General features: G+C 34.1%; 1 protein-coding gene across 2 annotated transcripts; it reads left to right on the top strand.

Annotated features, from left to right (window-relative positions):
* Nucleotides 1–2,409: 2,409 nt before the first annotated feature.
* LOC110447006 (major facilitator superfamily domain-containing protein 1-like) lies at nucleotides 2,410–14,515 on the top strand. 2 transcript variants are annotated; one of them, XM_021492385.1, is made up of 14 exons: nucleotides 2,410–2,608; nucleotides 4,844–4,900; nucleotides 6,231–6,337; nucleotides 6,808–6,911; nucleotides 7,131–7,186; nucleotides 8,226–8,375; nucleotides 8,738–8,893; nucleotides 9,388–9,503; nucleotides 9,708–9,808; nucleotides 10,888–10,996; nucleotides 12,153–12,293; nucleotides 13,264–13,403; nucleotides 13,920–14,034; nucleotides 14,345–14,515. In XM_021492385.1, the coding sequence occupies exons 2-14, from the start codon at nucleotides 4,885–4,887 to the stop codon at nucleotides 14,498–14,500; spliced, it is 1,467 nt and encodes a 488-aa protein (XP_021348060.1). In that variant the 5' UTR covers nucleotides 2,410–2,608; nucleotides 4,844–4,884; the 3' UTR covers nucleotides 14,501–14,515. The 2 variants fall into 2 exon arrangements, with proteins under 2 accessions (XP_021348060.1, XP_021348061.1); XM_021492386.1 differs by lacking the exon at nucleotides 2,410–2,608 and adding an exon at nucleotides 2,651–2,680.
* Nucleotides 14,516–15,354: the final 839 nt, after the last annotated feature.

The raw sequence follows: 15,354 nt of genomic DNA, 5'->3' as shown, positions 1-15,354 counted from the left end.
TCGCTCCGATTTTCCTACACTGCTCCAGAAGCTTTTGCTATTTTGCAGCCTTTCTTTCGTGTGCTTCGTTGCAAGCATTTTCGCAGGTGTGACCATATCACAATATCTTGTCTCGGTGTGGTCTGCACAACATCTTGAATGGTGAGCCGTCTACCGATATCTGTCCCATCTCCACATCTCTACATTTGCGTTGTTCTTCCTACTCCGATCTAACGACTTTCATAATCATGTCCTTTCTTTCTTTCCCACCCGCTTTGCTCCGCTGATGAAAGTGATCGACTCCGAGCCATCGCCTCCCTATACAGATGTTGCCTATGATGTCACGCAACTCCAGTGGTGCTCTCAGCTAGCTCTGCTGACTGTAGCTCCGGTTGACGACTTCCTGTCAGTCCTCCTGACCACTCTAGGTCTTGACAGGCAGCAGTGGTAATGTTGGTGGTAAACCAAAGATCCGTATCATCACCTCTTTTCATCAATCTCTGAACCTTTTTTGTTATAAGACTTGAAACGCTGGAAAGATAATTTTATAAGCTTTCAGATAAAACTGACTGCGGAATTGACTCGGATACATCACGTTTGCTGAACAAAGAAGGACTGTGTAGCTCTCGCGTTTTCCGCCTGTTCTATATCCAGAATAAATGTTTTGTATCCTCTTAAATGGCATACAAATCGTTTTGAAAAAATGCTGAGTGCGCGTGTCCCGCACATACTACTTCCTGGAAAATTACGTTTGGTAAGTGAGCCAAAGTAACAAAGAAGGTTTTTAATCAGCTGCTAAAAAACATCATTTGTTAGGCTTTCACGTAAAACTGGGTATCGATGGAAAGGGAAGTCTATAATATTTCAGATGAGCTGGACTGCACAAGAATCGGTTCACGTTGCCTCGGGTATATTACGGTGAAATTTGATTTTTTGATAGGAACAAATAAGGACTACAGATCTTATCCGGGATGTTTTACATGTAAACGCGAAAGCTACAAGTCCCTTTCCTTTTCTTAAACCCCCCCAACTCCAGCTCAATTATCAAATTGATGCATTCCTGAACCGATCCATGAGCAATCAGATTTGTCTGACAGCTAGTAGATTTCCCTTTCTGTTTCGAGAGCTGTTGAAATGAATTATTTTAATTATAGTTAAATTTCGCATTGACCACCCTAGCCATTGTTACTACATGTTTCATTCCGGTATGTTGTTCAGTTGGTAAATGTGCACCGAACATGTTTTGTCTGTTTTTATTCACAGCCTGCACAGTTACCAAAAAACATCAATCTAATTGCTGATGAACTGTATCAATCACGCAGACTAAATACCATTAATATAACAACTAATAATAGAAGCAAAGCTCCAGTACACTAAATATAACTTATCGCAGATTTAGAAGATAACGATGTAGCCTTTAACCAATATACGCCATTCCGTCTTTTCGTATTGCAGAGTTATCTGCTCTTATTGATTGTTACGTCATTTGTTTGCGAGAGTATTGTCATTAATTTTTGAGAAAACGACATAAATTTCTCACACAAACTAATAACGTAACAATTAATGACTGCTCACAAGAGCAGATAACTCTGCAATACGAATAGACGGAATATATTTCTATGTATGTAAATATGTCTGAAGTTCGCGTCACCGATTTAACTTTATCAGGTATATCGAGTGATAGGGAGATTTGAGACTGAGGATGTAACTTGATATTCAATTAATATTAAATGTAAAACCAATTAAGACATAATTGATAAATGCCGTTGTAACTAATAAGTATTTTGAAGAAAATTCCTAACAAATAGAACGTTTATATATCTTACAGATTGTTAAATTTGTAACTTTAAAAGTGGTACCCTTCATGTTATACTACATTTCTTTATACTGTCATGTTTCACCTTGAGTGTATATGGTTCAGTAAGTAATGTCTTTGTTTTGATGTCTGCATCGACTTTCTGAATGTTTCAAGAGATCTTTCCTTAATTTGTGCTTCTAGCGATCATTTGAAAAAAACTCAGGATCATCAATGCAGTATAAATCAAATACTTTATCAATGCTACTATCAAGGAATTATAAATGCTCAACATCAAAATAAGATATGCTTACCGACTTTCAGGTAACAAACACTATGTTAGGAAACTCATGAGGTATATATTTTATAGTTATTGGCGACAAGAGACAATTGCGAGCTAAATATCTCGCGAATTTTATTCTGAAACAATTAAACAGACACATGATAGCGGTCGTTGTTACTTTAGGGTGATTAAGACTCGCATGGATATGTTACGAACAATCGTTGAAATAACGCCAAGCGAAATGTTAGTGGTTTTCAGCAGTCAACTTGCAATCTGATAAGATGCATTTGCTTCAGCCCGCTTTATCTGAACTATTACGTAGATAACCGTGTTCTGTGCTTGGACTCGATATTGTGGGCGGACCAGTAGCTAGTAGATGTAGATCATAAGATCTATATCAAACATGTGATACACGTCTAAATACTATATCTATCACAACTCTGATAGAATGCAATTGCTAACTGACCCGGTACAACTTGAAAATGTAAACAATACTTACCATTTTAATTAAGATGCAAAATGTTTCTGACTGAGTGATCTCCACTGATATGGTAAGTACAAACAGTTTAGTTTGAATATTACGGGGGGTAGCTGTCTGTCTCTTTGGTTGGAGGACGGCTAAGGTAAGGGTATATTCGCAATGCAATTAACTACGGCGACTATGGACCCTTATTGCATTAACCACTTTGTCTTACAAGACATACATGTAATCTGCATCAATAGATTATAATTAACATGCAATGTTAATAGTTTGTTAGCTTACAGAAAACAGGATTACACACAGTGCAAAGAAAAGAGTAACATATAGGATGGAAATGTCGTAATATATTACTGGTATATTCGTATGGTGCATGCTCTAGGAAGAGATCATTAACATGTCTAGAGTTTAGAATATGAAAATAATCTCAGTTACAACACAAAATATTATCTCAAAGTAGCTTCATATCCACTTCATTGTTGAAGATGAGTATGTCATAACTGGTATTGAAGTTTATAAAATGTTCAGTAAGTTTTGTGTTCATACGAAACGAGTCTAGATGACTTAATTTTAAATTTGCTCTTTCGGCCTTAAATGGCAAATTCGGTACGAGTTTGTGAATATCATATGAAATGGAAACTACTTTGAGATTTTTTTTATCATATTAGCAAGAATATAATATATATAATGGTCTTCCATTGACTACCACATATATATATTACGAGTACGGCGGTGAGTTCTGCCATACAAGTATTAACATCCCCTATACATTATTATTAAAGAACACTCATATTTGACATGGACAAAGGCTTAAACAAGACACTGATAACACAAAACGCACACAGACAGACAGACAACAAACAGACAGAGATATTGTGATGTTCGAGTAAATATCTACTTGATGAGTGTAAGGTGCATGATAAGATACCTCATAACAAAATACAGGTGGTTGATGCAATGGGAATTGATAATTTAAGGAATTACTTTATGTATAAAAAGAATCACCAAGGTGCAGGCATGTTTAACTACTTTAATCAATTAATGCAATTCATTAGTAAACTTATTAAGATTTTGTTCCCCTTTATATAAGCAATATATTTCTGAACCTTACAATATGCTTTTAAACAAATTTCCTTACACCATAGGATTAAGCGCTCTTTGTAAACATCTAGTTTTGTATGTATCAAATTAAATGAAAACACTTATTTCATATTAATTCTATTATAGATTCATGCTTTTTCAAATAATCCAAAAATCATATATTTTATATTAATTGAAAAGGGAATTGCAAATGCATTTAAGACATTTGACTCAATGTCTCGGTCTGACTTAAACTGGTTAGACTTGTTTGAAAAATAAGGTTGCAATGCCTTTTTTGTGTTTTGTTTTCCTTGTTATGTCTCCTTTTTTCCTATCCCTGTCTTTTGTAGTTAATTTTGTGTTACTAGTTTTGTCCTTGTTTTGTTGTAATTTTTCTTTCGCATTCCCATCAGACAGGCCTTACGTTTTATCTTTGTCACATGCTGTCTTGTTTACACACTCAATAACACACCATCTCACTTCACAATGGCTTGTTATCTGTTATCATAACTAGTACAGTGTGTGGTAATCATGAATACACAACGCGACGAGTAAATTCACCACAGGAAGCTTTTATATACATATCGGACATTCAATAGAAAATAAAAAAATAAAAAGGAAAAGAGTAAAATTATTCACAGCATTAACACACGAGGACAAAAACAAAGCTCAAATTTAAGATGAAAAGTCAACAACGGGCACTAAGGAAACTTGAAAAACTAGGGAACAACTATTCCAGACGAACACTGAAATCTTAGACAACAAGCTCGTGCATACACTTTCTATCAGTACACAGTCCAACAATTATGGAGAAAAAAGTCATCCCTGGTGACCAAATTACTTTTCAGCACATTTTGTTTTGTTTTTCAACAATGACAACTGTATAAGAAGTAGCTTGCTATTTTGCAGTTTATGAAGTGATAACTCAAGTTGATACTTGTGACTGCTAAATTTATTCGCGCTCATCAGGAGTTAAAAGTGTGAAGTAAATCACACATTTCATGTTATACAAAAATAAAAGATCTTAATTTACTTGTATATTTTTGAGCCTTGGGCAGTAATCTCACGGTCTCCTATGGTGGCATGTGATGGGTAGAACAAAATTGGTCGGTTTATTAGAATAACATGATATCTTCAGGAATGTATGATTTTCTTTTCAATTGAAATGAAGAATATGATACTTCGTTTCTAGGGTTATTTTTTTAAATTTTATTTTTCCCTTTTCAAGGACTATGTCTGCTGTACCTGATAACGTCCCTACAGACCGCCATGAAAGTCGAGGAATGTAAGTATCAGAAGATATTTAAATTGTTGTTATTGTTAGCAAGATGAGGCAAGATGTATAAAACTATATTGTTGTATTAGATTTGTATGAGGATTAAGTGTACTGTTTAGTATTAATGTGAAGGGAAGATGACGTTAGTGGTGTAACACTATATAGATATGCCTTGATATTGTTGTGAGATGCCATCAGATGTACACGTGTAGTACTGAATAGTTGTGAAATGAATTTGTAAGAAGATTACGTCAATTATATACTACTTCTAGTTTTGCATTAGTTACGGAGATGACGTTAACTTAATACGACATTTTAGTGAATTGGTGTTTTAGGAAGATAATTTTGATATTGTTTGGATAGATATGTTGTTGTTGTATTATTATTTAAAGGACGTTTAAGTGTAATACATCGTAATGTATTGATGCTGTATATGTGTTACAGTACATGTATTGATGCTGTATATGTGTTTCAGTACATGTATTGATGCTGTATATGTGTTTCAGTACATGTATGTTTGTACCTATATTGCATTGAGTTAACGTGTTTTGTGTTATGCTATGTCAATGTGGTGTGTATGTGTTGTATTAAGGTGACGTTAGCTGAGTATGATATTAAGTATTGTCAGTCATTGTAAGATTATGACGTTGATAGTGTAAAACAATATTGCTATGATTTTGTATCATAGGCATATATTATTTTCGTACAAAACATAAATTAACTTATAAATTAACTCCAAGTTTTCGTTTAAACCCTAATGAAAATAATAGCAAGAAAATGCATTGCATATCATTATTAATTGTAACGTCACAACATAATACCACAGCAATGGACTGATTATTCATTGTTGAACTGTCAGTATTACGCAGTTGTTATTGCAAATTATAAACACAAGTTTTTACCCGTTTTGTTCAATATGACAATGTTACAATACCATTTTATTCCATAAAAACATGATTAAAATTGTTTATAAGCATTATTGAGAACCCTCCGGATTTCATCATGCTATGCATTAAAGACATCGATGTTCAAAATTGTAAAAAATCTTTCATTTGTTTTACCCAAATGAATATTCAGAAAATTCGTTTAAATGATTCGAATAGAAAGATGATATCAGCGGTGTTTTGGTGTGTAGTGGTATTGTTGGACAGTTGTGCTCTCTTGAAATACCTTATGTATATTGCTGATTGTTTTACCTGATAGGGAAATTGCGTTATCTGATTGTTTTACCGGATAGTGAAATTGCGTTATCTAATTGTTTTACCTGATAGGGAAATTGCGTTATCTGATTGTTTTACCTGGTAGGGAAATGGCGTTATCTGATTGTTTTACCTGGTAGGGAAATGGCGTTATCTGATTCTCGTGTTAGACTGCTCTATGACTTTTGGATGTTTCTTCAACATCGACATCATCAGCGCCGTCCAAGCAGACATACAGTGTCAGGACGTAAGTAATGCCAGAAACGAAATATCACTTGCTCCTTATATTGTTTACATATTCATCGGCTAATCTGTATAAACCTGCAATACATAATTTAATATTATAATAACTAACATTTCAATACACCTAGTATGTAACGTGTATTGTCTGCGTCCCACATTTCTATTAGAACTACAACATATCAATAGCCTCCGATGTCCATGGGAGATGAATTTAATAACGAAAGTAAGGAACGGAATGCAACACATAGAAATAGCTGTTTTCTTATACAATCAGAGGGTAGTATTGGTGTGGGGAAATAACATATTAATTTCAATGAATTACTGTTGATTGATTCAAGTTTGAATGTCTTATAATAATATAAATTCTCATGGAAACATTTCCTATCCCAGGTAAATGAATCTATATTTATGTTTTGAGTGGATATGTATAAAAAAAATACCTAATATGATAACAGTTGGTATTTTTCACTTTAGACTGGAAATTGCCAAAATATAACAAGTAATGAAACGTGTTGCGAGGGTTGTCTGGGGCTGGGTCCCGATCGGTACAACCAGCTTTACACAGCCTACTTCTGGATGTACGTATATAACGTCATAACACAGTGAAAGGGTACAGCTTGACACCAAATAATGTCAAAAATAAAATAAAGTCACATCTTGTAAAAGCATCACTGGTAACAACATTTCAGTTATCTTGTCATTACAATCAAACAACTTAGTATTATCTTTCTTGATTGTTACTAAATAATAATACAATATGTTCTTTAAGCGTTGATGTCATTTATGGTTTGTAACAGGAACGCACTATGTGCCTTACCAGGAGGTTACATCATCGACAGGATCGGAAACCGAGGTAAATATTCTTCTCCTTCTTCTTTTATGTAGTGTATGTATAATACAATAAAACATACATTTGAACTTTCTTCCACAGTTATACCACACTCATGTAGGGTTAATAGAATCTATCAAATGTAAGTTTGAATTCTACCTGAGACTGTAGTGTTTGGGTCAGAACGGACGCTTCGATAAGGTTCTGAGCCCAAATTGTACAACCAATGGTATATTTCCCCAACCGTCACACAATGACTGACTCATTCTCATCCCACTCCTACCGGAAAGAGTGCAAATATAGTAAGGTAGTTATTCTTGGTACCAAATTGAATTATTTGTTTTCATACACTCCTCAGTCAGGATATTTTTTTTTATATATATAGTCCCTGAAATTATGGTCAGCAGCTGAACCTTTGTGGGATAGATTTATCCTAAATGGCTGTTATACCTGGGACAGGTGTGTCATACACACGCAAAGTTTGGATGGAAACGGTTTTATTGACTGCACAAAATCATTTCTAAAACTACATTTTGAAAATCCTAATTAAGAAGTACATGAGTATATCGTTTGAGTTCAATATCTTGTATTTCAATGCGATAATGTTGTCATTTGACAAAATTGAAGAACTTTTCTCATCAAAACTGTCGGTGACTGATATAATCTCAGAGGAGTAAACGATTATAAATAGGCTTTGAGTTTTATCAACTCTTTTCTATACCCTTGCAATGTTGTTCTTTTCTACCGTTATCGAATATGTTCGTTGCAATCGACATTTTACTATCATTTTTTTTTCCAAAATTCAAGGTAGAAGTTGGGGAAAAAACGTTTTAGTGATAGCGTATATGTTGGGCATTCGAAATTAGAATTCCCTAACCTCTATACCTACCATTCTTTCATATGATAAACTCTATGATAATATATATAGTTACCATGTACAAGTGTACTGATATATAGATGCGTTATACATGACATAAAATTGACGATATTTATTCTACAATTTTTGGAGATGTTATGATATTGAAAATTACAATTAAATCATCATGCGTTTTTGTTTTATCAGTATCCGCTGTCATCGTTACGACGATGGCTAGTATTGGTTCCCTCCTGTTTGCTGTCGCCACCATGGATGGGATCCAGGGAACAACCGCAATGTTTCCACTGATGATATGTGGTCGTCTGCTTGTCGGGGCGGGGACTGGGTTGTCTCTTAGTATGTCTACCATCACGCTAAATCGACACTTGTCTTCAGTTATGGACTTGATTCAGTATATCCCACTTCGTTTAGTTCTCAGGCTTTAAGAGTGTAAACGAAATATTCAACATCTAGATGTTTCTATTTCATAATTTCTGTTTAAGGTACTTGATACCTTATAAATTATGTAATTGATTGATCGACTTTTATCAAATTGCACCGATATTGATTATATGGTATAAGTGTGAATATATTGTAAAATTTGATCAAACAAGCTTCAACAGCAGTGCTTTTTTTAAAGGTCAGATATAGGCATTTGGTTGATCTGTTATGATATATTCTGAACTTTTTAACTAATGCTTCTTTTTATACTTTTGTAGTTGTTCAAGACCGCGTTGTCGCGTTTTGGTTCAAAGACAGAATCTCTTTTGTTTATGGATTTGTAATATTTGCGTTACGTTTGGGAAACGTTTCAAATTTTCTTCTTACCGCCAACGTAGCGAAAGTGTATGGGATACAATGGGCCTTCTGGCTGGGTGAGTTGTTCAGGTCTTTATACACTTACAATGAATGCCGAGCACATGGAGAGAGAAACAACTTGCCAAAAGTAATTTCTATGTATTGTTACAGATTGAATTTTGAAACAAGTTGAAAGAGTTGAAAATTTTATTTTAAAAACTTATTACACAACTGACGTATACCACTTGCATTATATTATATATTATTAGTAGGTTGGGTAATCATTTGAAAAAATCAGGTCATATTCATGAGTCAATATTCATGTTTAAAACAGATAGAAATATGATGAAAAATGATGATAACAAAAGAATACCAGGCTATCATCTGGCTTAGTCATAGTGTTTTCAGATAATTTTAAATTTGACATAAATTGGAAGTTCGTTTCATTTGCAGAAATTCAATCTCATTGGTTGATCAGTATCAAAAATGTCAAAAATATTTTTTCTAATCTGAAACATCGTGTGATACCACATCGTAACTTTAAAAATATGAATTATTTGTTATTATCTAGGAACGCTAACCTGTGTCATCGGGGTTCTATGCGCCATTAGTTTAGCAATTGTAGATTATTATGGTACAAAACAACTTGATGATGACTGCAAGATGAACATGAAAGCTCTGCCCGTGGTAAGTTATTATTTTGATCTTAAGGTCTATCAGATATAATTAAGGCATGACCTGAAGTGATTCTTTATAAAACATAATACACTTATATTGCTGTTTGGTATAATACTAAGTATATATCATTATATATATATAACATTTAAGCATGTATACAATACTTAGCATATATACAAATGAAAAATGGTTTCATTATTGCTATTTTTAAAGTCGCGTAAAGACATCCGTGAGTTCCCGGCTTCTTACTGGATGGTTTGTTTGATGCTTATGTCCTATTACGCCAGCTATTTGCCTTTCGTGGGAAACGGAACGTAAGTATCCGGCAAAAATTAACCATGATAAGAAATGTATTGTCTGATCATAAGTGCAAATCTAATCATATGCAGAGAGATGATGAAAGGTGATTGACTTGAAAATAATACAAATATGATGTTCCTGACAGTATATCTATATGTAACTGATATATAAATCTCATGCATACAATTATAAGTTGTATGTATAAATAACTATGTACATTATTATTTAGTACGTCGAGAATATCATTGGTTTCTTCATAAATGATAATGATGTATCAACGAATGGAATAAACGTTATTCATATACTATTCTTATCTTATTTGTCACAACAGAAAAATATCAACTTCACCTTTTATACGTATAATATGAATAATACAAATAAGTACGATTATACTGTCACAGACACGGTATCGCTACATGCTATATTGCAGTAGAACCTGTATACTGTATCACTATTAACCGTAATACAGTAAACCTTCAATAGATTACAGAAGAACTTGTATATTCTCTCTTAATCTTATTTTTCTTTACTACATGAAATGCTATTTTTTAATCCACACTATGACAGTATGTTAGTGTATATCATGCCAATTTGTACCCTTTGCTATTTTAGCATGTATGTATAATAAACGTTTATAAATATGTGTCAAAACTTTGAATTTTATATAAAAAACATAATATAATTAAATGTTAAGCCTTGTGATAACATTAAAAAATTGTGCAATTGATTGTCTAACTTACATGTGACATTACCGTGTATTCTTCTGTAATGAAAAAATGTCTGCTATGCTATTTATATTAGCTCGTTTCTACTTATACCATTACATTATGTTATTGTTATTTTATATACTTGTGTTTGTCGCAAAAATAGCTCTCAAGAGCTAATGTTCCAGGTTGATATGTATGCGACTCTAAATAAATCTTCTTGCATCTTGTATCTTGTATTCTGTTACGAATATAGGATATATAACAGTTAACCATGAATACAGTATACGATCTGTTTTATACTGCCATTTTTACCATGTCGCCATATTACAGCACAAAACCTATACTGTATTACGGCATTAGTATGTCTCGGTATTGTTCCATTACAGCAAATACATCCAGGATAGATATGGATACTCTAAAACAACATCCGCCTACTACAATGGAGCTGTATACGACATATCGGTTCTCATATCGCCGTTCGTTGGCAGTCTTCTGGTAAGTTGTGGTGGATAATAACATGGGATTGACTTTTTGAAAATGTTATTGAATGATGAAGGTCTTTTACCATGTAGTCTCTTATAATCATCTATCTACTGCTTTATAACACCTACCAGTAGCATGAAAATGGCATTTCCACTGGTTGGCAGTATGAGTATACTTGAGAAAGACTTGATAATGGATTATTTCATTTGGGAATGGATTTGCTAAAAAATAGTTTCATATACACGCACCATGTTTTCAGGGTTGGTCGTGAGAACAATTGTCTCATCGCAAGCAAGTTAATAAAATCTCGAATCCGTCTGAGGTGACCTTCCGATTTTATCCACATCCATGTAGTCACGATAAACTCTAAAAACACAGTGTGATAATCTTTGAATAAATTCTTTGAATTAACCAAAAAAACACCCAACATTAACAGAGGAGATATACAAAAAGGAAAGAATGTATGAAGATAAAAACAGGTACTCTGAAATTACCTGTGACTACACATCTACCCAGTATATAAAGGATATAGCATTGGTTCTCGTTGGATATCATATAATCCACAAGTGTGGCAGAATCCTAATTAAAAAAAAAGTAGCACGAATGAAAACATCGGTACGCGCGCGCGGTATTTAAAATATATATAAAATTATATATATCAACATAAATATCATTGCGCCATTCATAAAAATATTATTTTTGTAGAAAATGAAATTGACACAAATTTTGTGTAGTAAACATTTCCTTTGTAATTTTAGAATGACATTATAAAGATTGGACAAAGATAATTAATTAGACCGAACAATGAAGTGCACTCTTTACTGTTTATGCGAAATATGCACTTCGGTTTTCGGTCTTTGCATCGATAGACCAAATTATTATCTTGTCCAATCCTTTATACATTTGGAAAATCGTTAACTTTTCTATTTGTTACACCAATTATGTAAATAAAAACACCATTGTTTCTACCGACGATTTATCTGCAGCTGAACGAAAGTATCTTCGGTTTTGAATGCAGTGAATAGAAAAAACAATTCTGATTGATCAACATAAAATCAATACGGGACCTAATTTCATAAGATGTAAAGAAAACATTTTGTATATGTTCTCAGCAGTGACAAAAAACGTTTTTTATCGAATTCTTGACACCTTTCTGGCTTTATTTCAGGCATTGATTAATTGTCACGGGATGGTTCTCATTGCTACATGTGTGTTCACGTTGCCTATCTTCCCACTCCTCGCCTATTGTCCAGAAGTTCACCCTCTCATTCTTACCATCTGGATGGGCGCCGCCTACACATTTGCCGCGGTGAGCAATATCTGTAAATTCTGAAATTATCTAAAGTGTCGACATATGACTGAATGAGATAGATAAAAACAATGATATAGGGTATTCATTCATATCAGGCACAATGATATACAAACAAAATTGTGGTCTGAAACAGATAAAAAAAATAATATCTCCCTATGTGTTTGCCTGCGTGTGTGCTGGAGATGTGATGTGTTCTGTTTGTAGTGGGACCGTGCTTCCAACGGCATAATTTATAGTGCCAACTCACTTGAATGCTACAGCACAGATACCACAACATCCACCACAGACCAATTTATACTCCACCTGGGTTGTTGGAGTTGTGTGGGCAGGAGCTCGAGAAAAACACTTTACCTGAATATCCATGCGAACGACGACTTCGGGGATCGAACCCCGGCCGCCTGCGTGGACGACCGGAGTATTAACCACTCCATAAGTCGGGCCATGTACATACATTTATAACATATACACATGTGTATATAACTTTATATAACTAATATTACAGGTCTGTTTGTGTCCGTGTATCATTATCTGTCCGTATATCATTATCTTTGTACCTTATTACAGTGTGTCTGTCAGTGTATCATTATCTGTGTACCTTATTACAGTGTGTCTTTGTCCGTATATCATTATCTTTGTACCTTATTACAGTGTGTCTGTGTCAGTGTATCATTATCTTTGTACCTTATTGCAGTGTGTCTTTATCAGTGTATCATTATCTTTGTACCTTATTACAGTGTGTCTGTGTCCGTGTATCATTATCTTTGTACCTTATTACAGTGTGTCTATGTCAGTGTATCATTATCTTTGTACCTTATTACATTGTGTCTGTGTCAGTGTATCATTATCTTTTTACCTTATTACAGTGTGTCTGTGTCCGTATATCATTATCTTTGTACCTTATTACAATGTGTCTGTGTCAGTGTATCATTATCTTTGTACCTTTCATTATCTTTGTAACTTATTACAGGTGTGTCTGTGGCCTTGCATTATTATCGTCGTGCCGAGGCACGCCATTGGTACGGCCATAGGTATTGCGACGTGCATCCAAGGTCTTGGTATTGGGTTGACAAACCTGTTAACGGGAAAATTCCTCGGCTTTACGGAAGAGTAAGATTTCATTTGTATACTTATTATGCAAGAATAGATATAAATTGAACAGTTCTGTTATGATATTAACGGCGTCTCAGGCGTGTTATTCATTCAAGTATTGCTATCATTTTTACAGAAAAATAATGAAATTCCAATGAATTTATAGAGTAACTTAGAGTGGAATTTAACTTGCATAATAACACATCAATATGCAGATGTCTTTTATCATCATACACTTTATCATGTTCTTCATTATTGTAAGGTTCGACTTTATAAAAACCGTCGATATATTGCCCCTCGTTTCATTTACCCCCACCTCGCTTTCCGCCAACGTATGTTATATTCCTTTTTTTCTTCTTTTCCTAAGAATTGCTTTTTAATTTCCCGAATTTATTGCCAGCCCCTTTTGAAAGGCACATTTCTCTGAACTAATAGTAAAACAAAGTTTAATGTGATCAAAATTTTGAAAGTTTCGTTTATTTTGTAATGATAATGGTTTAATGCCATTCTTTGATGATTTACGTGTCATTACAGTCCGGATATGGAGTCTCTGATACATAAATATCAGAAGATGCTGCTGCTGCTCCTCAGCCTGATGCTATTCTGTACACTGTGCTCTATTGTACTTAACGTCTTCGACCTCAACAGGGTATCGTTTGTATGATATAAAGTATAAAATATAGCTTTTAGTACAACATAAAATTCTGAAGTAAAACATAAAGTGATGTAGTAGCTTCAAAATGTCATACTTATGTTATACTTATTATGGCGGTAAACTATCTGCTAAAGTTTCTTTTTACATATTAATTAGCGAATTTAATTGGTTGGCGTCACATCAATGCATTTGGTGATGCAATATATCTGTGCAAAATATTTTCATACAGTAAGCGCTCAAACTAATAACTGCGCTATAATGAATAAGAATAGTAATGATAAAAAATATTCATATTGTATTTCAGGGAAGATTATTGAACAGACGACTAGCAAAGAAAGTTGCCAAAGAAATGAAAAACTTCGTTGACGAAAAATCTCCACTTATGACTGATGCCCCGAGTATACAGAGCTATGTATCCATAGACGCAAGTGTTGGTGACATCACTCCGGGAATACAGTGATAAACCTGTAGTTAGTAATAATGAACTCACTCCGGGAATACAGAGATAAACCTGTTGTTTGTAATAACGAAATCACTCCTGGAATACAACGATAACCCTGTTTGTAATAATGAACTCACTCCGGGATTACAGTGATAAACCTATTGTTAGTAATAATTAACTCACTCCGGGAATACAATGATAAACCTGTTGTAAGTAATAATGAACTCATTCCGGGAATACAGTGATAAACCTGTTGTCAGTAATACATTTAATTAACTCACTCCGGGAATACAGTGATAACCCTGTTTGTAATAATGAACTCAATCCGGGATTACAGTGATAATCCTGTTGTCAGTAATACATTTAATGAACTCACTCCGGGAATACAGTGATAACCCTGTTTGTAATAATGAACTCACTCCGGGATTACAGTGATAAACCTGTTGTTAGTAATAATGAACTCACTCCGGGAATACAGTGATAGCCCTGTTGTTTGTAATAATGAACTCACTCCGGAAATACAGTGATATACCTGTTGTAAGTAATACATTTAATGAACTCACTCCGGGAAGACAGTGATAATCCTGTTGTCAGTAATAATGAACTCACTCCGGGAATACAGTGATAAACCTGTTGTTAGTTGTAATGAACTCACTCCGGGAATACAGTGATAACCCTGTTATTTGTAAAGATGAACTAACTCCGGGAATGCAGTGATAAACCTGTTGTTAGTAATAATGAACTCACTCCGGGAATACAGTGATAAACCTGTTGTTAGTAATAATGAACTCGCTCTAGGAATACAGTGATAGACCTGTTGTTAGTAATACGTGTAATGAACTCACTCCAGGAATACAGTGATAAACATGTTG

Source organism: Mizuhopecten yessoensis, unplaced genomic scaffold, assembly GCF_002113885.1.
Source record: "Mizuhopecten yessoensis strain PY_sf001 unplaced genomic scaffold, ASM211388v2 scaffold3101, whole genome shotgun sequence".
NCBI lineage: Eukaryota > Metazoa > Mollusca > Bivalvia > Pectinida > Pectinidae > Mizuhopecten > Mizuhopecten yessoensis.
Note: the sequence above shows the minus strand (reverse complement) of the source record. Positions and strands in the feature narration are given on the sequence as shown.